Source organism: Strigops habroptila, chromosome 5, assembly GCF_004027225.2.
Source record: "Strigops habroptila isolate Jane chromosome 5, bStrHab1.2.pri, whole genome shotgun sequence".
Taxonomy (NCBI): Eukaryota; Metazoa; Chordata; class Aves; order Psittaciformes; family Psittacidae; genus Strigops; species Strigops habroptila.
The window spans coordinates 32,343,412-32,367,124 of NC_044281.2; the positions used below are offsets into that span (position 1 = coordinate 32,343,412).

The following is a 23,713-nucleotide window of genomic DNA, read 5'->3' on the forward strand; positions in this document are numbered from 1 at the left end:
CTGCCATTGTTTTTTATTCTTTGTTTTTCACCATCTTACATTATGTAAGTCTGCTAAATATTTTCAGGTCTCAGTTTGGAAAGACAACCACAACTGTTTTATAAGCACCACTGGGTATTTTCTGATCTGCATCTTCTGTTGTAGGTGTTTCCACATATGTTTTTTCAATATAGGTATGGCACTGATAGTTTATAGTCACTGCATATACTTCTGATTGAATAATTTCTTCAATACTTTTGCTGACAAACATGAAATTTATGGGAACTGTGACTCATTTGATTTCCAATCAGTGTGGAGCTCCATCCTTCTCTGTCTACTAGTGAGCAGGCTAGAGTTACTGCATTTGATTAGATTCTGTTAGCCAAATCCAGTCTTGTGGTAGCCCCAGCGTTTTGACTTAGCCAGGGATGAACCAAGCAACATATTTCTTGATATCAGTCATTTGAAATGGAGGAGTATATTGTAATTGTATGTAGTCTTGATAGAAAGATGCCTAGTAATGAATTATTGTCTCTTTCAGTGCTATAAATATAGATTTAATTATAAGATGTAAAAAAAAAAGTCTGAAAACTGAAGGTCAGAGCTCCTACTTGCCTACAGTTTTTCCTTTATTGCTTTTCCATTGAACTGATTCTCATTGATTCAGATTAACCCTCATCAAATGATATACAAGGGGTATTTGTTATTAACATAAAATTCCTTATTACTCTGTTTGGTTTTTTTAACTAGAATTACTACATTCTGTACCATATGGAATAACAAATGCTGAAATTCAGACAATATTCACTTCCAATTCTCAAACTGGAGCCATGGGAGTAGTGGGGAGAACTAGTGAAATTTTCATTACATTAGTTCCTTACTGTCTAAATGATCTGTTGATCTGTAGGAAAGGAATGCGGTATGGGGCAGAAAAATAATCCTTATAGGTCAAGTACCAACCCATGTGAATATTTGTCACAGCACTACACTTAAAGAAGGGAGTAGTTCTTTTTAATGAAGCACAACTTTGTTATTTTGCAACATAACAGTCATGCATTCTTCCATTTGCATTTTTCTGTGAACAATTCTGAAATTTCTATGATTAAGCTTTGTAAAGGAGGAAGGAATCATACTCTCAATTGTCCTAGCACAAGCACAAACCCAATGGTTTGTGTATGTTCACAGAGACTGCACAGTGGGTGACTATATTTCTATATTGCACAATTCAATATATAGTTTAATGCTATGTAGGGTAGCTTGACTCTAATGTTGTATAGGAGCTCATTTCTTTATCACTCAGAAAAGCTTGTGCTATTATTTGTCCAATTTAAAAATAAATTCACAAAGAAACCAACTAAACAACCTATGCTACAATACTTCAAGGTAGGTAGCAGAAAGTTAAGTTGTATTCATAATGGCTTTTGCAAAATCAAAGGTGCTTTTTTATTGATGAAATGTAGTAAGCCAGCCTTAGACAGAAAGATAGAGTGCTAAGGGACTTGGGGAACTCTGAGCCATGTTGGGATGATGTTATCCACATGACTTGAATGTGAGTCAAAAATTTTAGACAGCAGTTGACCTTATTCTTCCTTTTATGACAGATGATACCTTCCAAATGATGCTGGTGGTGCTGCCAGCAGATGAATTTCTAGATCTTCATCTGATCAATAAAACTTTCCCAAACTCAACCTAGATGATCAGTCAGAACAAAGTACAGAAAAATATTATTGATGCATTTTCTTTCCCTCTTCAGAGCATTCACTCAAAATACATTTCTGTTAATCCTTTTCTGGACTTTAATGCAGTCTTTTTATTTCTGCTGTTTTCATAGGTCTCCCTTCACCATTGTTTCACTATCTGTAGGAAGCAAGTTTTTGTAGGGATGAAAAAGCATCCCATCATCTCTCTCCTGGTGTGACGTATTTCTTACTTTCCATTTCTATCCTGCAGATCCATTGCTTCTGCCAATAGTTGTTTTCATTCTTTTCACCACATCAGACATGTCCACTATTTCCATAGTTAACTCATCCTTTTGATTTGAGAATCAAATGGCTTCTCAGCTGTCATCTGGGCACTTCTTTCCTATTTTCCTTTATATTATATTTTTCAAAGGTTGAGAAAAATAAGTAGAATATAGACTAGTAATTATCAGATAAAATCTTTATCTCAGCAAACTACTCTTTTCCCAAGGGTAGCATATAGGAAGGTGTTAGATAATGCATGATGAACAGTGTTTTCCTGGCACAGGGCTTGTAGAGTAATCTTGGGAAAGCTTATGACTCTGGAAAAGAGACCCCTTATGAATGCAGTGTTTGTTCTTCACTTTTGTTTGGAAAATCTTTGTCTTTTTCTCTAGAAATTCCTATATTATATGCACTTTGAGTGATCAACAGTTAGACCCATACGCCTGTGCAAATTGTTATGGCTTCATTTTCACTTGGGTAGAACCAGGACTGTCTGATAGACTAGAATTCTGCTCAGTCTTTCTCATATTGGAAGTGCCAATTTTTTTTAGTTTTTTCTTTCTTAAAGCAAAAGTCTGTGAAATGATGCTTACGTTTACTCTGATAACAAGAAGTTAATAATTTACATTTCCATTTGCCTTATTTTTTCTTGAAAAAAAACCCCAACCCTTTTAAATGATAGTTTATGAAAGCAAGTAGGGCAATCATTCTAAGATCTTTTCAAATTACACAAAAATGCACAGACTAAAAAAAGTCAAAAAAATTGAATAAAAATACAAGGAACACACTGTGGAAAATCTTAAGATCAGCAAATGACACATTTCAACAAAACTTAACAATTTATGATTACAATTTATTCCAGTTTCATTCCAGGTATTTTATATTTACTACCTGTCCCAAGAAATCTTGCTTCTCTCCTTTTAGCTGCTATCTTTGACACTGCAGATTATTTATTTGTTTATTTTATTTATTTGTTTATTTGCACAAAAAAAGTGATTTTTTTTTTTGGTGTAATTTTCTCATATATGCTTGAGAGGTATAAGTATACATTAAACTGTATTGCACGTGTACCTGCATCCTGCTCAAAGAAATTTTTAGGGTTCAGAATTGACCTAAGTCTAATGCTTTTGAATTACACAGAAACAGTGTCAGTCAGCTAGGAGGAAGGTTAGTTGAGCTTTGATGGTGTATCAGTAAAATCCAAATTAAAGTTACTGGTGTTTTGTTGGGCTATTTTTGTTTGTTTTATGTAGCTTTTCATAACTATAATTTTGTGTGCTTTTCTTCCTTTTTTTTTTTTAATTTTGTTTATGAGATAGTTACTTTTTAGTATGGAATAATGTTTTGTTAGACCAGAGGATCTTTTACTGTATGGGCACTCACTACGACCTGAGAAAGACTTTTGGAGACCCAGTACAGAGTCCATATATCTAGAAATAGAGCTAATTCAATTAAATTATAAATACATCCATGTAGGGATTTTTAAGAATATCAGGTAAAAGTAAGAGAAGTGAGGTAGTGTTGGATGTGTGGGAGGAAGATGAGGATGGGAGTTGGACAGGTGGTCATACAGACTTTTATTAGAATATTTTCTGTGCTATGAAAAATGGATTGTGCTCTTGCCTTAAAGGATTAACCTTTATATATGTGTATGTGTGTGTGTGTGTGTGTGTGTGTGTGTGTGTGCACGTCTGTTCATGCAGGATGCAGGAAAGCCAGCATAATTTATCCACAGGGTAAGCTGTCACAAATATTTAGAGAAAAAGCTAATTGAAGGATGTTTTCTGGATTTTCAACAAATGAACAACTGCCCCTTAATAGATGTACATAGTGCATTGAGGGGAATTAGAATAACCCAACAAACAGTATTGATCCTAATGCAAAAATTCCACATAAATCCGTAGCTTGTCTCCATGAGCATCCTTGTCCTCATTGCCATTCAGTTTAATCCTCCAGTTTTCTCAGGGATGTACTTTCTGAAAATCTGTTTTGGTTCTTTAAATGATTAATGCTATTAAAATTTATAATTTTCTGTCATTACCTCTAGGAAAATAGAGATTGTAATGTGAAACGTAATTGTCTCATTTTGCAATTTGTGTTATGATAGTTGAACACAACTAGAGCAGATTTAAATATTCCCCTGAGCAAAATGGCTAGGTATTGCAAGCTAACTGGAGTTCTTTGTGTACAGTTAAATAAATAGATAAATGAATTCCCCAAATGACCAATATTTGTATGCAAATAAATAGAAAAATGAATGCCACAACTTCTTGAAGAGTGATCTTTGCCTTTAATAAGCCACATGAACAAAAAATACAGTGTTTAAAGGAATACCCCTTCAGTGTTGAATTGGGTAGTGAGAACTACTACTACTAGCCTGGGTGAATAGTCAGAATACACTTATGTCTACCTACCAAAATATTTAAGTGCTCCCTGAAACATTGGGAATAGCTAAATTATTTCCCTTAGTAAAGGAAAAATCCAGAATAAGAGCACTTAAATAAGAAAACCTCTTTCATTCCTGGGTAAAGTTCTCTGCCTCCAACCTCTTTCAAGAAATTCAGTACTTACAGGTCTGAGTGCAGGCTGCTATTAAAGGTGCAAAGCAATAGGGAGTTAGGCTCTTTAGCCTTCCTTAAAGCATATCCCTGAAACAAGCTGAAGCCACCATCTATATTAAGTCAAGATTTACCTTACATTGCAGTAGCAACATCATGCGATCATGAAAGTCAAAAGGAGGGCATGTGATAGGGAATTCTGCAAGGAATGCTTGCCTGGCCATACCAGCTGATAAGCTCCGCTTAGAATACAGCATTCACACGATGTCAATGGTAATTACTGTGTGCAGTCTTGTGCTGTGTAATGATCCAAGGACAAGGTTGGAAATTTGGGGTAAATTTGTTTGAAAAAAGAAAAAAAACAAACCAACAAAACCCTCTTGGACCAAATCAAATTATTTACTTAATTGTCAGTTTCACAGTGTAAAGAATATTTTCATATAATGTACAGGAAAGAAAATGCATTACTTTAAAATAAATAACTAGATGAATAGACTTTAACTGTAAGATCAGTGTGAAATGTTTTTTCCCTTGTGACTCCCTTGTGACTCCAAGAACTATTTTTTGGATATATGCTGTTATTCTGAGTGGTGTAAAAGTAAGAGACAACTTCACATACCCTTGTTCGGTTTTTGTGGGTTGGTGTTTTGGTTTCCCTCTCTCCTGCCCACCCTCCATATTTATCAACAGTCGGAATGCAGGTGACCTTTCTGTGTGGGACATTTAAGATTTCACGTGCTGCTAAGCCAGGACTGTGAGCTTTCTGGAAGCAAGTCTGCACGGACTGCCAGTGCCAAGCAAGAGAAAGGGGTAGAGTCCCCAGGCCAGGGAAGCTGTAGCTGGGACGCTCTTTTGTGGGATGGTGGTGAGCTGCTCTTCTCTGCATTTCAGGCACTCAGCCATGCTTTTCTGCTCCTGGATCTGCCATAGGTGCCCTGTGATGCTGCCTGTGGCTGTACCACCTTGTGAACTGGCATGGAAAGGCCCATGGTTACCTTTGGGGTTTAGAGCACCAGCTTAAAAATGCAGACATTGACCTTTTGATCCTAGCTCTTTGAAGAAGAACTTTTTTTTCTATGCTTTTACATTTGTAAAAAGGAATCTAATTTCTCAAAGGAATGGATAACTTGTTGGTATGAATGTCCATCAGCTGAAAAAATACAGGAGCTTTGTTTCCTTTGGCATTATATACTGAATTGAGGCATTGAAAGATATAGCTACTGTCAGCTGTCCATGCAGAAAAAGGTGTCACTTTCAGAGTCAGATTTAGCCCAATTTAGGTTCTGAATTTCCTTCCAGAGGCTCCCGTTTTTCTTCTGTGGCTGTATAGTAACTAGGGTTTTACATTCAGGACTCACTTGGTGCCTGTAGCTGTATGGGAAGAACTGAGGTTAATGTGTCTAATATAACTGTCCTCCTCCACTACCTTGCTTGTGGAATCCCACAGAAGAAACACATATAGGCTTACAAGTCTCAGGTCAAACATTTTCACACAGGTTAAGATACGTCTTTGAAAGGCTGCGCATCACTTGGGGAAGACACAAAATGTGTGTGGTGTGAGGTGAACTGAAGGTTTGGATAATTCGTGATGGTTTTTTTTTTTTTTTTTTATGTTTCCAACCACTCAGTCTGAATTTTTGCCTGCCAAGGGATGCAGCCTAAGGGGTTATGAGTTAAAGCTATCCCATAAAATTGTCTCTCCTTCAGACTGCAGCTTAGACATGCTGTGTAGCTTTAACACCCTTCAGTCCCTCAGAAAGAAATCCAAGGTAGCAGTCTAGAGATAGAGCTTGTGGGTCTGCTTTGGTGCCTTCCTGCAAGGCTACATATGCCTCCCAGCATTTTCTATTAAGCCTCAAAATCTTTGGCTTCTGTAAGGATATATTTATTTTCTGTTTTCATGCCACACCAGTTGGTCTGTTGTTAATGCAATGAATTTCGTCTTCTGCAAAGTTAAAAATTCATGTTCCTAAAAATGATGGGAAATCAGCAAAGAACTAAACTGAGAAAAAGCTACAGTACTGTTCGGCTGTAACAAGTAATTATAATAACCCCGTGGTCATTTCACTCACAGCTTGACAGAGAAAATGGCAAGAAAACTTTTTTTTTTTTTTCTTGAATGTTAAAAGTATAGGGCCAGGGTCACTTCTATGGTGACAGATTGGAAGGTGTGGGACCTGTTGACTGAGTAAGCACAGCAACATGCATTATTTGCAGCCCCCCATACCCTGCAAGGGGCTGAGAGCAGTCCTGTGCAGGCTGGAGAATGAGTTTACCCACCTATGCAGCTGGTGCAGCCAACATGTGCTGGAGATGTGCTGATGTGACTTGCAGATGCTGCTGGTGGCAGTGGTAAGGATGTAAAGATGCTCCCTGCAGAGGAGGCATGTGGGGGAACAAATGCAGTCAGTGGTGACACTGCCTGTCCTTCCCCACAGTGAACTCCTGGCAGGAAATAACCATCACAAGCTCTACCACTGTTACGATTTCAGGATTAGCTAAGCCCGTGATTTTCAAACTATTTACTGTGGTGTAAAACAAGAGGTTTTGTTTTTGTGGCTTTTTCAAAATACAGAATACATAAAGCACGTAGTTGAGTTGATTTCACTTGCAATATAAGGGCAGTAGACGCAAGCTCTCTCCCAGGATGGATTAGGAGTCTGGGATATGGAAAGGTCTGCAAAGAAGCTTTAGATGGCGCAAAACCTGGAAAGAAGAGCAGCCTGTCCTTGAGATCTCCTTATATCTTACCTTATCCCAAATTATTCTGGGTGTAGAAACTTGCATTCCTAAATGTGCCAATCCCTTCCATGAAGTTTCTCCTACTTTTTCCTGATACAGATAACCTCAAAAGACTTCCTTGAGTCATTATCAGGATTAGTCTGCAAAAATGATCTACTGTTCTTATGGGAAAAGCACTTTCTTGTAATATTGTTCTCAGGTGTAAGGGACGTATTTCCTAAAGATGGTTACGTTTTCCATTTGTCGTTTTGTTCTGAGGACCTAGTGAGGTTCTGTTCTGTTAAATCAAAACTTTTTCTATATAAAATTGGTTTCAAGGCTGTTTTTAACTTGGAAACTTATTGAGACCATCTTAGTGGTTTTTTTTTACGAGGAACTACGTCTGCAGTGTGTTATTATTGCTAAGAGAGATGGTACCGTGTTAAGCAGTTTTCTTTTGTTTCAGATGATGTGTAAAATAATATTGTTGTTATTAAACACAAAATAAGAACATTTGGCCTAGACTAAGCATGTGCATCTGTAACATTTTTCTTCTATTGTCTTTTAAAACTATTTATCCAATAATGAAAAGAATATATAAAATGTCTGGACAAATACATGTTTTTTTAAAAGACTGTGTCTCCCTTCACAGGAAATCACTGATAATGAAATATTAGAGTTGGTACATAGTGCTCTGGGGAGGATGACAGTTATTCGGCAAATTTTCCCTCTCTCAAGGGACAACAATCAGAGGTGCATGAGGAACAATCACCGAATATCATCGCTGCTGTGTGATCCACAAGAAGGCTATCTTCAGATGCTGCAGGTCAGTAGCTGTGCCCAGCAAAAAAGTCCATCTTAGGAATTTGACATGAGAGAGTTTTTCTGTGACTGTATGACCTCAGAGGAAGAATAAAATGACTTCAGATAAATCTGAGATGTAATCTTTGGTCAACTTTTCCTGACTTAACTATTCATTTTATTTCCCAGGACTGAGTGCTTTAGATGTGATGTTATGTCCATGAAGTACTAGCAAGTGGTTGCACTGATTCAGAGCTGATTTTGTGTATTTCATTCCCTTAAGAATCTTCCATGTGAAAAAAAGAAAAGGTTGTGCTATCATAGGCTTGTGGAGTTACTGCATGCTTATTTATGCCTGTTAGACATCCATTGTGAAAAAGTTCATCTGGGAGGATAACAGAACTCTGATAGGTATTGGGCTGTGCAGCATTTCATACTTGGTTAAATGGATTGAATCCACTGATGTATTCAATCTGTCCCATTTCAATAGTCTTAGAAATCTCGAGCAGCTGATAATTGTCAGAGCGTTCGAAATATTCACTATTAAATCAAGTTCCAGATTTTGCTAACAGATTTGACTCTGGTGTAATCAACATCTCAAAATTTCTTGGCAATTTATCACAGAGATCAGAATTTTTCTGCAGTAATTTAAATGTAATTTTAGGTGCTATTTCCAAAGATAGTGCAATAATTTAGAAACACAGGGCTTGGACTTACGATGGGCCTCCATGTGTTTCTGGTTTACTTTAGACACAGTTAAGAATCTTATTTTTACCACTGTTGAAGCTGTTAGCTAGAACTGACAATTTTAGAGAGACTCAGAATATAATCTTGATTAGAACCCTTTTATTGCAAATTTAGTCTTAACCTGAGATAGATTGAGCGAGGACACAAGTGGTTGAAGCTCTGAGTTGGCAGGCGTGGGTATCGTAAGCCTAGAAAGGGCTTTGTTAGCCTGTTGGTGGTCTGGACTGCTGCAGCTTGGTCAGGAAGGCAGTGTGGAGTGAGAGGTCCTTCCAGACGGAACTCGTGTGCAGACTTGGAAGAGCTTCTGAAGAGCAAAGTGTGAAGTTTATGGAAAATGAGAAGTGGGTAGGTCAAGATTTCCCAAGGAACATGGATGGGGATCTTTGTTTTACTTATTTGTGCTGTATTAAAAAGTTGTAACTGCAGAGATTGAAATCCTTTAAGAGATGGATAGGGATGGTTCCTCCTTGAAGACAACCTCTGGCAACACAGGTTCTGTCATAGCAGTGGCAAAGTTTGGGAAATGCCAGTCGCATGCAGTGTAGTTCTGAGCACTGGTCTATTCTTTCTGCACAGGGGAAAGTCTGTGCCTGTCTTGGCCTATGAAGAAAAGACACTTTTGATCTTTGTCAGTAACTCTGAGGTACGCTGTAATGAGAACAAAGGCCACTGATTTCTGACAATCAAGGCAATTTCCAGCATGATGAAAAAATTAACTATCCTGAACCAACAAATCACTCATTGGGGAGCAGTCTTACAATATAGCAGGATTTTGAGTTTTGTTGTCTATGCTGGTTTATTCATAATCTAATTCAGAAACTCATCTGAAGGTCTCTGACAGACCTCTCTCAGCAAGCTCTTATTTACTAAAACAGTAACAGGTCTGCTAGCATGAACAGCCTTGGGCCCTATTACTAAATTTCACTGACAAAGGCCCTTTGGGAAGGACCCTTTTCCTGCCGATTCCCAAATGTGGGTTTGGAGAAGCAAAACATTCTCAGTTCTTACCTTCCAGAAATAATATACCAGCTTAGAAACTGTCTTTAAGAGAATGGAACAGTAATGTTATGCTTTGCCCTTTAGTTACTTCTCTATGAACTTAGAAATGAGAAAGAGATATAAAGAAGCATGGAAGGTATAAAGTTTACCTTATGGTAAACTTACCTTCATGGAAGGTAATTAATCAACAAGTTGATTAATCAACAATTAATCAACTTACCTTCATGGAAGTTGATTCCATGGCTGTCATGTTCAGCCATACTGGAATGAAATATTATGAAGGGTGAAGGGCACATGTGAGATCTCTCAAATTAGCTGCCACCAGTACATCTTGCGTTATCTTTAAGTTTATACAGATTGAATACAGGATGCTTTTAGCATGTGCAGATATATCTGAAGTGTTCTGTAGCTGCATCTTTTTCATAAGCTTTGCCAAAACATCTTCACACCTTTTGTGCATACAAGCTCATATTAATTTCCAAGCATGATTGGCATGTTATTAATGGTCCTGCAATTCAGGTACTTCCAATCTTCTATTTCCTTTTCATTGCTTAAAAAGTAGTTTTGACCTTTTGCTGTACAGAAGTACATCACTAAATTACCCTTGTTGCCAGAGGCTACAGTAGCTCCCAGCTCCATGTCAGGCCGCATGAATCCACCAGAGGCAGTGACCGCCTGCCAGCACCGAGTCTTCACATTGCTTTGAGGTGGTTTGATTAACACCACAGTTTGGAAATCCCTGGCTCGTTCTCCTTTGGGCAATCTCCTATTAATAATTCTTTGTTGTCAAGGTAACTTACCAGCTATTGTTGGTTAATTATTTATTTCATGACTTGGAAGAAGAATAAGCTAATCTCTGTCAGCCTCTAACTGTAAGGTTTTTATAGGGGAGAATTTAGCATTTTTAACAAGCTAGTAAAAGAAAGAAACATTTACATCATCGATTATTAACTTTATTCTGGCTAAATTAGTGAAAATTTCTTTGGAACGATCTTGTTCTCAGTGTCTGTAGTACCATATCCTGCAAAGTTGTTTTTCAGTGGGTGATCATCCCAGTTTGGCATTCTGACAAGGCTTTTAAAGATCAGGCTGTTCTGCAAGCTCATCCGAAAACTCATCTGTTCTGAATGCTTTGTGGAAATCCAGTCTTATTCCATGAACCCACTTGTCAAAATTTTGCTCATGCCCTTATTTCTTGCACATATAATATACCCAGCTGGGTTTCTCATTCAACTGGAGAAAAAGCTTTATAAAGTTTCCTGTCTTGGTCGTTTTATTTGAGTACAGAGGACTACGTTTTTCTTATTCTTCATATATGATTTCTGCATCCATCTCTCTCACTTCTTTGTAAGTGGAAAAGAGACAGTTTAGAACTTGCTGTCTTCCATTGGTGATGATTACCCTGTGGCTTGGGCCATCAGCACTGTCAGTATTGCCTCATCTGGAGAGAGAATACTGAAGCACTTAAGGATATTTAGCTAAATCTAGTTAGTCCTAGTTAGAACTAGTATGTATCCCTGCATGCCATTTGAATTGTGTTTAGTAGGATTACTGCTATTAAACTGTTTAGATTATTTCAGACATAGTCTTACAGAGTCAATTTGAAGAAATTTTAATGCATAACCCACTTCTTTCCAAAATCTTCCCCTTTAAATGTTATTTTCTGTTTACAAACCTGATTTTCATTCTTTCATCAGGTTATTCATGATGTGGTCATAAACTCAAAATCAGTCTTTTATGTTTTTGAAGGAAGATTTCTCTTTCGAAATGTAATTCCCATTAGTTTGTTTCTTCCCATATTTACCATTTATACAGTTAGTAAGTTCAATCTATGTGAGATTGTATTAAAACATATTACATTGGCACAGCATATCTGAAATAATTTAGCATGGTCAAAAATATATAAGATTAAAAAGGCAAAAAGAAAACCCCAGCAAACTATTTCACAAAATTAATGAGGTTATTCCTCACAGGATTCAGAGTCCAACCTTTCTGCTGGAGAATTTATTCCAGGCATTGCTTTGCCGTATTTGAAGAGAAGATGTTAAGAAGTGTGGGAGGGTATTCATGGAAACAGCTATTCTTCTCCCTGTGTAAAAATTTCATTCTTCAAAGACTTGACCATCAGATACCTTTGTAGGCATCTCTTAGCAGTTGCTCCTACAGAGCTGCGTTTTTATTCATGAACTGTCTTCTCTTCAGGAATGACTGCAATTTAACTACTGTAAGTGGAGTTATTTTTTAGAGACATGTTTGGCTGCCTAAGCTTCAGGGCCTGATCCTGCAGTTTTGTCCAATTAAATAGCCTTACTCTCATCTGACCTATTTACACAGCTGTTAAGTGCTCCTGGGGGCAGTAGATATTGATTAAGCCCTATTAAAGCATTTCCTTTCTCCAGTAAAGGATTGATGAGCCTCGTTTTTCTCTTCCTTTCACTACAAACCTATATTTGCATGTCTCTTTAGCAAAGTTTAATTTGGACTTCTGCCCAGATGTTCGATTGCTGTGAAACTGTTTTGAGTACCACATGAATGAAAAGTATCCTTTACTGCACATTGCGTGACATACTCTCTCCCTGAAGCCTGATGGCATGTGTTTTATACAAGCTGCATTAGCATAATTGGTTAAAATGCCAAACAACCATGGGTGTCCTCTGGCCACGTGGGATTTTGTGAGCACTCTGGAGGCCAGAACCACAGATACTCTCTGGAGCAAGATTTTCCTCTCTGCTCAAACTACCTTTTTTGACTGTTGGAGTTCTCTATTTGCATAATTATTTCACTGAATTTTTGTTCAGTGATTTATCAGGGAGTGGACAGCAGTGGCTAGAAAAAAGGGTCAGTACCTCTGTTTTTCATTTTTTACTGCCTCTGAAACCTAATTTGCACGCATATTTATTTGTAAATGAGGTAGGGTAAAATTATAATCTTATACTCTGCTTTGCAATTCCAATACTACCTCTTGTGCTCCTGTCTGAGTCGTAGTTGTGTTCAGTTTTCTTTATCAAATGTCTTCTGCTAGACTTTCTCCAGACAGTTAGTGTTAGCTGTGCCAAATTAAGATGTTTAGTGAGCAAAGCCAACGCCTGCAGCTAACAAGCTTGGGCATTACAGGGTGATCAAGGCCTTGTATTAACATTAACATGTTGTTATAAAACATACTGAATAAGAAAACACTCATAGTTATGATACTCAAATAGCTGAAGGACAGTGAGAATTCAGAGAATAAAAACTGAGGGTAGGGTAAAGTGGTGTGACATGTGTAACTCAGTAAAAATAGAAAACAATAAAAAGGAAACAAAAGCTGTTTATCATTAAAAAAAAACCCAGATTCTGAGAGGGCAGTCTTCCAAAGAAATCTTCAGAGGCCTCATTGTTTGAGGTACTTAAAACTAGAATGGGCAAAGCACTAAATAATACACTAGTTAGATTCCTTACTGTCAGAAGGCTTGAATGAATATACAATTGAGGTCTGTTTTTCTGTGGTTTTCAGAAAATTTTATCCAGGCTTTCATTTACCTCAGTGTTAATAAATAGCCCTTTGGAAGTTTGAAGCTGACATTTGAGTCTTCAGTGAACATTTGTTTTTTGATTCTGGTTTTCTCATGAATGCGAGACTGCTGGCTGTGATTTTGTTCTCCATGAGTAGCAAAGCATGCATTTAAAGGCATTCACACAAAGCCTTACAATGGGCTCTGCAAATGAGAGGGGCTGATTAGGCGTGGGCCAGGCCAGGAGTTGCGGCGGCCACCCCCTACTCCCACAAAGGGCAGCCCTGGGGAGCGCTCTGAGCACTGCAGGCAAACATGGTGGCGTGCAGCAGCCAGGCAGTAGTTTGCATGGGAGGGCGCTTCAAAAGAGGACCATTCCACTGGCCAAGTGGAGAGACTTGAAGAACATACAACCCAGCAACCAGACACTGTTCAGTGACCATCTAGATGGATTAGGGGCACTCACCCTACCTGACTCTCAAGACAGAATGGTGGGAGCTTGTCTGAGAGCAAAAGCTGCAGCTCCAGCTGGGGACTCTGCACCAATTACCCTGCTGGTGGCTGATGCCTCCACCCACAGGGAGCTGCTGCAGGGAGAGGCTGTAGTGCAGATCTCAGACTGCAGGAAGTTCACAGACCTTTCTCCTTGAACAGAGACAGGCAGCAGACCTGCCTCTGCAGAAGGTGTGCCCAGGTGGAGTACCTCCTGCAGGAGGTGGTAAGAAGGCTAGGTAACATCAGGGAGGCTGAAAGGGAGTTAGATAGCTGGTTCCAAGCACAGTCTGCAGCGGACCCATAGCCAAGCAGCCAAAAACTCCCTCACTGCCACACCCAGAAGGGAGGAGGGTCGATAATGCAGAAGAGTGGAATCTTGCAACAGCAAGGACCCACAGGAGGAAGAGACTTCGCCTGGAGCCTGAGGTGTCCTTCCAGAACTGCTTCACTGCTCTGCAGGCTAAAAAGGAAAGACCCATCACATCAGGAGAGACACTGGAGCTGAGTAAGGCAGCTGATCTGCTCCCTGTATAACAACCAGCGCCACTAAGACAAGGTGGAGGGTGATGGTAGTTGGTGACTCTCTTCTGAGAGGTAAGGAGGCACCCATTTGCTGACCTGGTGCACTCTCTAGAGAGGTGTTCTGCTTACCAGGGGTTTGTATCAGGGATGTCACTGAGAGGCTTCCAAGCCTCCTACAGTCCACTGATTACTGTATCTGTGGCTTTTGTTTCACGTGGGGACCAGTGATACAGCCAGGAGCAGCCTGAGGAGTATCAAGAAGGATTACAGAGCCCTGGGAGCAGTAAGGGACTCTGGAGCACAGGTAGTTCCTTCATCAATCCTTCTGGTCAAAGGGAAGGGGGTTTGAAGGGGCCAGTCAAATCTGGTGAATCAACAAGTGGTTAAGGGGCTGGTGCCATAGCCAGGGGTTTGGCTACTAAGACCATGGGACTCACTTTGAGAAACTTGGTCTACTGGGAGATGATGGGCCCATCTGTCAGAGAAGGGGAAGAGCATCTTCAGTCATAGGCTTGCCAAGAGTCTTAGAGCAGTGAGAACACCAAGCTTGCTACCCTGGACTTCAGGAGAGCAGACTTTGGCCTCTTAAGGGATCTACTGGGTAGAGTACCATGGCATAAAGCCCTGGAGGAAAGACGGGCCCAAAAAAGCTAGTTAATATTCAAGGATCACCTCCTCCAAGCTCAGGAGTGATGCATCCCGGCAAGGAGGAAGTCAGGCAAGAACGCCAGAAGGCCTCTGTGGATGAACAAGGAGCTCCTGGAAAAACTCCAACACAAAAAGGAAGCCTACAGAGTGCGGAAGCAAGGACGGGAGGAATACAGAGAAATTGTTCAAGCAGCCAAGGATCAGTTAGGAAAGCTACAGCCCTGATAGAATTAAATCTGGCCAGGGATGCCAAGGGTAACAAGAAAAGCTTCTATAGGGACATTTTTGATAAAAGGAAGACTTGGGAAAATGTGGTCCCTCTGTGGAAGGAAAGAGGAGACCTGGTTACCCAGAATATGGAGAAGGCTGAGGTACTCAGTGACTTTTTTGCCTCGGTCTTCACCAGAAAATGCTCCATCCGCAACTCCCAAGTTGCAGAAGACAAATGCAGGGACTGGGAGAATGAAGAACCATCTGCTGTAGGAGAAGGTCAGGTTCGAGACCATCTAAGGAAGCTGATTCTCTTCTTTTATTCTGCTCTTGCGAGACCCCACCTGCAGTACTGGGTTCAGCTCTGGGTCCCCCAACAGAAGAAGGACATGGACCTGTTTGAATGAATCCAGAGGAGGGCCATGAAGATGATCAGAAGGCTGGAGCACCTCTTCTATTGAGACAGGCTGAGAAAGCTGGGCTTGTTCAGCCTGGAGAAGAGAAGGTTCTAGGGGGACCTTAAGAGCAGGTTCCAGTGCCTAAAGGGGGCCCACAGGAAAGCTGGAGAGGGACTTTTTACAAGGGTGTAAATATAGGATAGGGTGTGTCCTATCACATGTAGTTATAGGACAAGGGGGAATGGTTTTAAACTAGAAGAGAGTAGATTTAAATTAGGTTTAGGGAAGAAGTGCTTTACTCAGAGTGGTGAGACACTGGAACAGGTTGCCCTGAGAAGTTGTGGCTGCCCCATCTCTGGCAGAGTTCAAGGCCAGGTTGGACAGGGCTTTGAGCAACCTGGTCCAGCAGAAGGTGTCTCTGCCCATGGCAGCAGGGGTTGGAACTAGATGATCTTTAAGGTCCCTTCCAACCCAAACCATTCTACGATTGTATAAAACTAATTTAAGAACTAATTAAATAGTTCAAATTTTCAATCTCTGCACTCTAGAAATATCCTTGTAATCACAGTGTCATACCATAAGTAAACCATTGATTTTCACCGCTCTTAGTAAGATACATTCTGTTATTATTATATTCTATTATTATAACTGCGTTTGGCAGTACTTGAACTTTGAAAGTTGTAACACAGTTTCAGGGCACGCTGGTGTATGCATATGCAAGCACAATGATATCACTCCCCAGGCAGCAAGTGTTTCTGCTGCTGGCAGGCTGCACTTGGTCTGTGCTCCTCTTCCGTCTGCTTCATCCTCGGAGCTGACTGCTGTGGCCGCTCAGAGGGTGATTTTGGCAGCAGCAGGGTACAGATGCCCAACTTGGGAATGAGTTTTTGAAGCAGTTGCCTCTGGGTGTCAGCTTGTCTTCCCAGCTGGTCTCTTCAGTGGTCCTTCTGGCTCTGCTGGCAACTCAGAAGTTGAGGTCAGTCTTTGTGGCTTGCTGGCCTTCCCAGAAGAGCACTTGTCTATAATTAGTGCCTCTGAAGGAGCTAAAAGCTATCTTCATATATAACTTTAAAAGTAAAATGACTCTGGAAAACCTCATGAATTTCACATAAAAACTTGTATAAAATGTCATTTAATCATGTGATAGGGAGAGATTTCCACTCTTATTCAAAGTTTCTGCTCTGGTCTAATAGTGTATGGTGGACTTTTTCTTTATTGCAAAATAAAGGTTCGTAAAGTTTGGAATAATTTCCAGAAGATATACCAGAACATGCTTAAAATTACTCACGCACAGGGCATACTCTTGAATATATTGGTGAAATGGTCACCATCATTTTTATAGCAGATGGATCAAAAAGCTTTTCAGTCACAATACCTCCAGCTCTTACAGGTCTCAGCAATGAAGTGAAAAGGAACTGAAAATTACTGTTTCTTCCCCCAGAGAGTGCAGAAATGATACACTTTGTTCTAATCTAGGAATTTTTGTTATATGAAGGGGAATCTCTGCAGACAGATATATATCGTTCCCTCCTCTGTTCCCCCTGTGAATATATAAATGGGGGAAATAAAAAATTCTCCAGAGCTTGGAAAACCCAAAGTAGCCAAATACATTCCCTTGCTTTTATTTCTGTCTTGCTTTGCTACTAATTCTGAATGCTTCCTGAAGACTGATTTTTCAATTTACTATATTCTCATGCCTTTGACAGCACTGGTGGAATCAGAGTAGAGCTGATCCCTTGGACTGTCTCACAAATTCCCTTTCAATGGTCGTGTTTGTGCTCAGAGGGAGTTTGATAGCTGAAAATTAAAATATGTGTGTAGTTGCAGTAACAAGAGCATACAGGCTTTGTCCACTGAACCCTTTTTCTTTTCACAGTATTGATATTTTTGACGTTATAGCAAATTCATGTTGGAAGTACAATGCAGTAAGTACACAGACATTTTGCTGTATTAAAAGGAATATAATAGAAAATAAAGGAAATTACTATAGCCCTGGATTTACTGTGCAATTGGGCCAGAATTTCTGTGTCTTAAGTAACTTTATTCTACAAGAAAATACATATATAGTAATGAATTCAGGTAGAAAGTTAATACTATCTTGAGGAGAGATGCGTATTTGAGGCATTTAAGTATTCTTCTTTTTCTACCTCAGAAAGGAATTAGGAAAAAATAAGATAAAAATATACTTCCTAGTAATTTCATAATATACTGTAGGTATCGAAGGAATCAACTCCGCAGCTACACTCACACAACATTACTCAGGCACCAGATTAGACCTGGTTCCATAACTCTGTTTTCTAGCATAAAGCTAGTTCCCATTTGGGATTAGGCAAAGACATTCAGTCTGTGCTATTATGGATGTTCAGGAGCTGAGTTTTGGTCTGCAAACTGTTTAAAATAAACACACTGTCTACATACTGAATTTTGATCACTGTGTAAAACCAGATGCTTTGAGTCATGCTTTATAAGTTTCAAAGAGTTCTGGCCTTAATCGGGTGGACTTCTATATTTTGTTTTGATTTATGCCTTAACTGGCAGACTGAACAAATAAAATATTCAAAACAGAGAATTGGTTTTCTTAATATTACAAATCTAGCCTTGGTTATGTAGGTTATGCTACTGTTTTTTTCCTAGCTTACATATTTTGTATTCTAAAAAAGAGGTGTTGATTGTGTAAATAAAATTCAACTTACTTTTCCATGGGATATTAACTCTTCAGTGAGTAGGGGATAAAATGTAGTAATGCATGCATGAATTTTTTACTGGAATAAATAGAGTATGATTATATGAAAAAAAGGAATTTTGCTGATTAAAAAGTACCAGATAGCCTTTTTTTTTTTTTTTTTTTTTTTTTTTTTTTTGAGCAAGCCTTTCAGTAGAACAGGACTAGAGTGGCAAAATACTGTTCAATAAATGTACAACAAGACTTGCAGAATATTCTTTCCATGGCAAAAATTAACTTGCTGTGTTCTGTGCAACATTTTCTGCTGCCTTGGTACATATCTCCAGATGTATGACAGAAGGACATAAAGAGTGGGAAACTCCTCTTGTGCAGATCTTTTCTTGCTGTCAGTTTATATCATTCTTTCAAAAGAAAATAATGAAACAATAGTGATACAAAATCTGTTATAGGTCTGTCTGAATTATGAGGGTTAGATTGATAAACCCAGTATTGTTTTGTTTTGCTCTACAGCGTAATTTGACTTGGATGCATGGTCATGTAGATCCTCAAAAGCAGTTCTCTCAAGCTTTGAGTCCGTTATACATGCAGAACTGTGGCTGCTTCTCTAAGAGCATAAAAAGTCTAAAGAGAAGGAAAGCAGTGTACCCAAATACATCCTATATTTTGCCCTAGAGCTCTGCTAGCAAACCATGCAAGCTGTTTCGGGGAACAGAGGCTGCAATTTTCCAGAACTGAAGAATAGTGCTAAACTGAGAAAATGCAAAGCATTTCTGATTTGTGGTGGTTCTAAGGCAACAGACAATGAGTTGTCAGTAAGTGGGGGTATAAAATCAAATTCAGCAGGGAGCAAAGAGGATCACGATGGCACATAAGAAATTGCATTTTTGCTTATGCACATAAAATCTACTTTTAAGCAAGTGGATTTTGTGGTGTGTAGTTTGGGGTGGTTTATTTTGTGAGTTGGGCTCTTGCTTTGGTTCCCCCCCCCCCCCAAGCTTAACACAGAAGACGAAAAGTGCCCTGTTGAATAAGGATTTGCTTGGTATCTTTATTTGAAAGTTGTTTGGAAAATATCTGCAAAGTAGGGAGACAAATGCAACTGAGCAGAAGAGACTTAGTTTCTGGGACTCTTATTAACTACTTGCCTTTCTTGAAAATAGAGGAAATCTGGAAAGTAGCTGCTTTGGAAACTCTTTTAGAAGGGAAAGGATTAACTGGATTAAATAGCAAATGTAGGGAATGTGGACTGCTTGTTCAGGAAGGCTGGAAAGAAAAGAAGGGAGAGTAGATGGCAACACCAGATGGGAGAGATTCTTAGTGATATTATCTCATAAGTTTTGCATTATTTTCATCTTATGAACCCTTTTTATGTTTAGTCCCTTAAATAAGTGGGTGTCCTCAAACTTTTTTTTTTTCTTCTTATTTTTGATTTTTTCAAAATGAATTTCTGTTTCTTTATATTTTGTTCAGATTTACTTCTGCTTGAAGATCTTTCAGAATGCCTAGGTTCTCAATTTGTGTTGCTTTCCAGATTATGAAACATGATACGTTTTGTTTCTGAAGATTAGGATCTCAAGGTAGCAGAAATTTACTTGGAGCCAGTGATGCAACAGTAATATAGGTTAAGGTTTCACAGCTGAGTAACATTTTTATAGGAAGCATGCAGCTGTATTAACTTCCAAGTGTAGACCTTTCCTGGTCTCTAGGCAACTTTTTCTGTGTTGAATTAGAGAAATCCAAAAGATAAATGGTAAATTCATGGATCACCATGAGTAAAGCCTTCAGCTAGGAGAATATCTTTTTAATAATAAAAAAGCTGTATCTGGCACCTGATGCTAACTGGAGATTTGAGTTTGGTAAAGAGTAAATCAATACCCCTGCATCTACACATAAGTTTGAAGAAGGGTGCTTGTAAACTCCGGAAACAGGTGGAGAGTATCTAATATTTTTTTGTTAACTGACTTCTCTCAGCCAACTTTTGCTGCTAAAGTTTTACTGGTTGCAGAGGATACCACTACATGTCAAAGATCTGATCTTGTATTGCTGTCCGTGCCTTGGTTCGAAAAATTATATACGTAGTTGGGCATTACTAGTGTGGTGTTCTTACTAGAGCCTTTGTCATCAATTATTGTTCTCTTTATCTCATATGTAAATTGAAGAATAAGGAGGCTAAAATCAACAGCTCCAGAGAAAGTAGAATAGTAACCAGTGTCCTGTATATTTGGTGGAGAGAGATAAGGCTAAAGTAATACTGTAATTTCATCTCCCTCTGTTCTAAACAGTTGCATTAGATTATATTTTGCTGTGCCAGAAATTACCAAGGAGATTGCTCAAATGGACAAAAAGAATAAGAACTTAATTCCATTCTTTCTTCTTCTCCTTGTTGAAAGGACTGACAAAGTAGCAGTCCTTCTCTTTTATTGATAGATAGCCGTACTCCTTCTACAGCTTGAGTTTATATTTGAAGTGTGATCTCTTACGTCTTTATAACATTGCAGTGCAGTGGTGCTGGTAATGCACAGGCAACGCAAGTGTGCTAGCGTCCCTTGGCCAGAAGGGCCCAGGTGCCAAGCAGGAAAGAAGGTGGGAGTGAGCTCTGATATTTGTCTCAATTGCCTTGACTGTTGAATACGTCAAACTATCCAGCTTTTAGTTTTTCCTTCTATCTTTTTTGGGTTTGTTTACAGTTTCTTCAAAAGGATTCTTAAATGAACAAAGAGGCTCATTCTTATTATTGTTTGCAGGTTTCCAACCTGTACCTCTATGACAGTGTGCTCATGCTGGCCAATGCTTTCCACAGAAAACTGGAGGACAGGAAATGGCACAGCATGGCAAGTTTGAACTGTATGAGGAAATCCACCAAACCTTGGAATGGAGGACGATCCATGCTAGAGACTATTAAGAAGGTGAGAATAGATAAAACACAATTATGTGAGCAATTGAAAGACTTGCTACATTCCTACGTGAGATTAGCTTTTCAGGAGGTTTTTGACTTTTATTCAAATTTTATTTGATTTATTACAATTGACAAGTACCAGGAATGATCTACAGCTATTAAATGAGTGATTTATGACAAACAAGTTAGAAACACTGCAACGTTGCTCCAATGGTGTATGTTCTACTTTTGTTCTTAAAAAACCCAAAATCAAACTCTGTGGTAATTTCACAGAGAGGTTTTGATAATACTTAAATTTTAGATTTTCTTCATGCCTTTCTTGGGAGCACAGCAGGCACGCTCTTTGTTTCGGACTTAGAGTTCATGCCTTCATATTCAGTCGCAGAACTGAACCTCCTGCCCTCAATTATACTGAAAGGGCTGTTGTCTTATGGTCCACCAAGGTCCTTCTTTTGTTTGAGGCCTGTCTCTGTGAATGATGAAGACCTGATGGCTTTCTTCCAAAAGTAATTTTCTAAAAACTTTTTCTAAAAAAAATTTCTTGTGTCTGGTGCTATGTGTGAGCCATTGAAGAACATGTAATCACCACATTGGAGTTCACTGGAATCTTATAAAGGCAAAACTGTTCTATTCTAAAATTTCTGAAATTTATTTCCTTAGGGCCATATAACTGGGCTTACTGGTGTTATGGAGTTCAGAGAAGATGGCGCCAACCCCTATGTTCAATTTGAAATACTGGGCACTAGTTACAGCGAAACATTTGGCAAAGATGTGCGGAGGGTAAAGATATGCTGCTTCTTTCTCTCTTTTCCTTAAGTAATATACATTCTACTTCACAGGAGAAAATGTTGTTCTTTAAGAATGAATTAGTGCTGCACTGCAGAATAAATTTACTGTAAGAGAAATACTTTCTAATATCTTACACATTTAAATCATGAAAGATAATTTTATATTGGTAGGCAGGAGTCCTGCAAGTTGTTTCCACCTGTGCAGTAATGATGCAGTGCCATAACAATACCGTGAACTTAATAGTGAAGATTACACAATTCTGCTCATGTATTTTATTTTTAATTAAGATATAATTGATATAACTGGCACTTGTCTTAGTAAGGAAGCTAACTGAGAATATAAAGTACTTAAACACACAAAAATGTTTCAAGTATAGCTGCTGCAAGAATTTGAGATAAATAAATACAAAAAACTCTGGAGAAGGTAATTTCCCAAATGGGTGATGCTATATAGTGTAAAGGATGACCTATCAATAGTAGGGATTAGAAGGCAGTTAAACTGGTTCCATGGGATTAGTAACATAAATTGTCACGGGCTGAGAAGGCTACCTTGAACATGTTCATGCAGAGGGGATGATTCAAAAATACCTGAAACTCTCTACTGAACAGTTAGGTTCCAACTGGAACCCAAGCTACAAAATGCCCCTGAGCTGGTCAACAGGTTGAAATATAGATGTTACAATCAATGGATTCTATAGTAAGCAGAGCTGATCAAAGAAGATTCCATGATGAATTAAAATTTTTGACATTTTCTTTTTTCATCTAACCATTGTTTTCTGAGTTTTGTTTGGATTCACCTGAATTACACAAGTCTAAATGGAAAAACAAGCAAAGAACTTGTGTTTACATTATCATCTTAAGCAGCTAAACCTGAGATTCTTTCTGAGTCTAATTTGGTATGAGGATTCTGGACATGGAGCCAAAAGCTTCCAATATCTATTAGAAATTCAACGAAGGAAAAGAAGTATTTAAAATGCATAAAGCTTCAGGGGATATAATTGAAAAAACTTGTGTTGCCAAAAAAAAAAAAAAGTCTCTGAAGACTTCAGGTTGGCTAGGCACCCTCCTTTATTGTAATGACCAGAAAAGGCTATTTCTCAATTCACTTTCATTTCTAGATTTCTTCTGCAAATGAGGAATTCTAAGTTCTAAGCACTACCTGAATGATGAAAAATTCTCTTAATTTTAGAATCAGTGCTGCCTATTTAATAAAATAGTGTTGGCTGAGAAGATCTAGGAAGCAATTATATTTCATGAACAGAAGTATCCAACCCACTTTATGCACAAGTACGCAAAACAGAAGTATCCGGTGCTATGTGAGATGCTGTGAACTATCCTACTCTGTTTCCAGCTGCCACTACAGAAAAGCATGAGTGTCCTGTCTGTGCTGGGTTATCCCTAGCAGATGGATGCCATGGGGTGTTTGAGCTTGGTTCCATTTTGTTACAGAATTCCCAAGTAACTTTGAGTGAGTCACATAATCGCTTTAAGCTTCAATTTACCTTTCAGTAAAATTGGCATGATTACCACTCAGAACAGGTTTGAGGCCTTAAAGGGAAATTATGAGGTGTGAGTACACATTATTACTTTTTGTTCTAATATATGTTTCGAATATGGTAGCATATATACAGAAGCACTTACTTCAGTATGTGTAGCACTCTGACCAAACTGAGACAGAATCCAGATGTGTGAAGTGGAGACAACTAAAATACCACTGAAAAAGAAAGACAAGGCAAAGAAATAGGTAAAATGACTAAATGGGAAAATAACTAAAATGGCTAAACTGATATACTACTGGTCACTTTTTATCCCT

At 38.7% G+C, this 23,713-nt stretch overlaps 1 protein-coding gene across 1 annotated transcript in view; it reads left to right on the forward strand.

Moving 5' to 3' along the window:
- Positions 1-23,713, forward strand: part of GRID1 (glutamate ionotropic receptor delta type subunit 1) — a 536,616-nt gene that overhangs the window by 415,907 nt on the left and 96,996 nt on the right. The window contains exons 6-8 of the mRNA XM_030487824.1: positions 7,875-8,048; positions 20,961-21,122; positions 21,773-21,892. Of these exons, the coding sequence (XP_030343684.1) occupies positions 7,875-8,048; positions 20,961-21,122; positions 21,773-21,892 (456 nt within the window). The remainder of the gene's footprint in view (positions 1-7,874; positions 8,049-20,960; positions 21,123-21,772; positions 21,893-23,713) is intronic.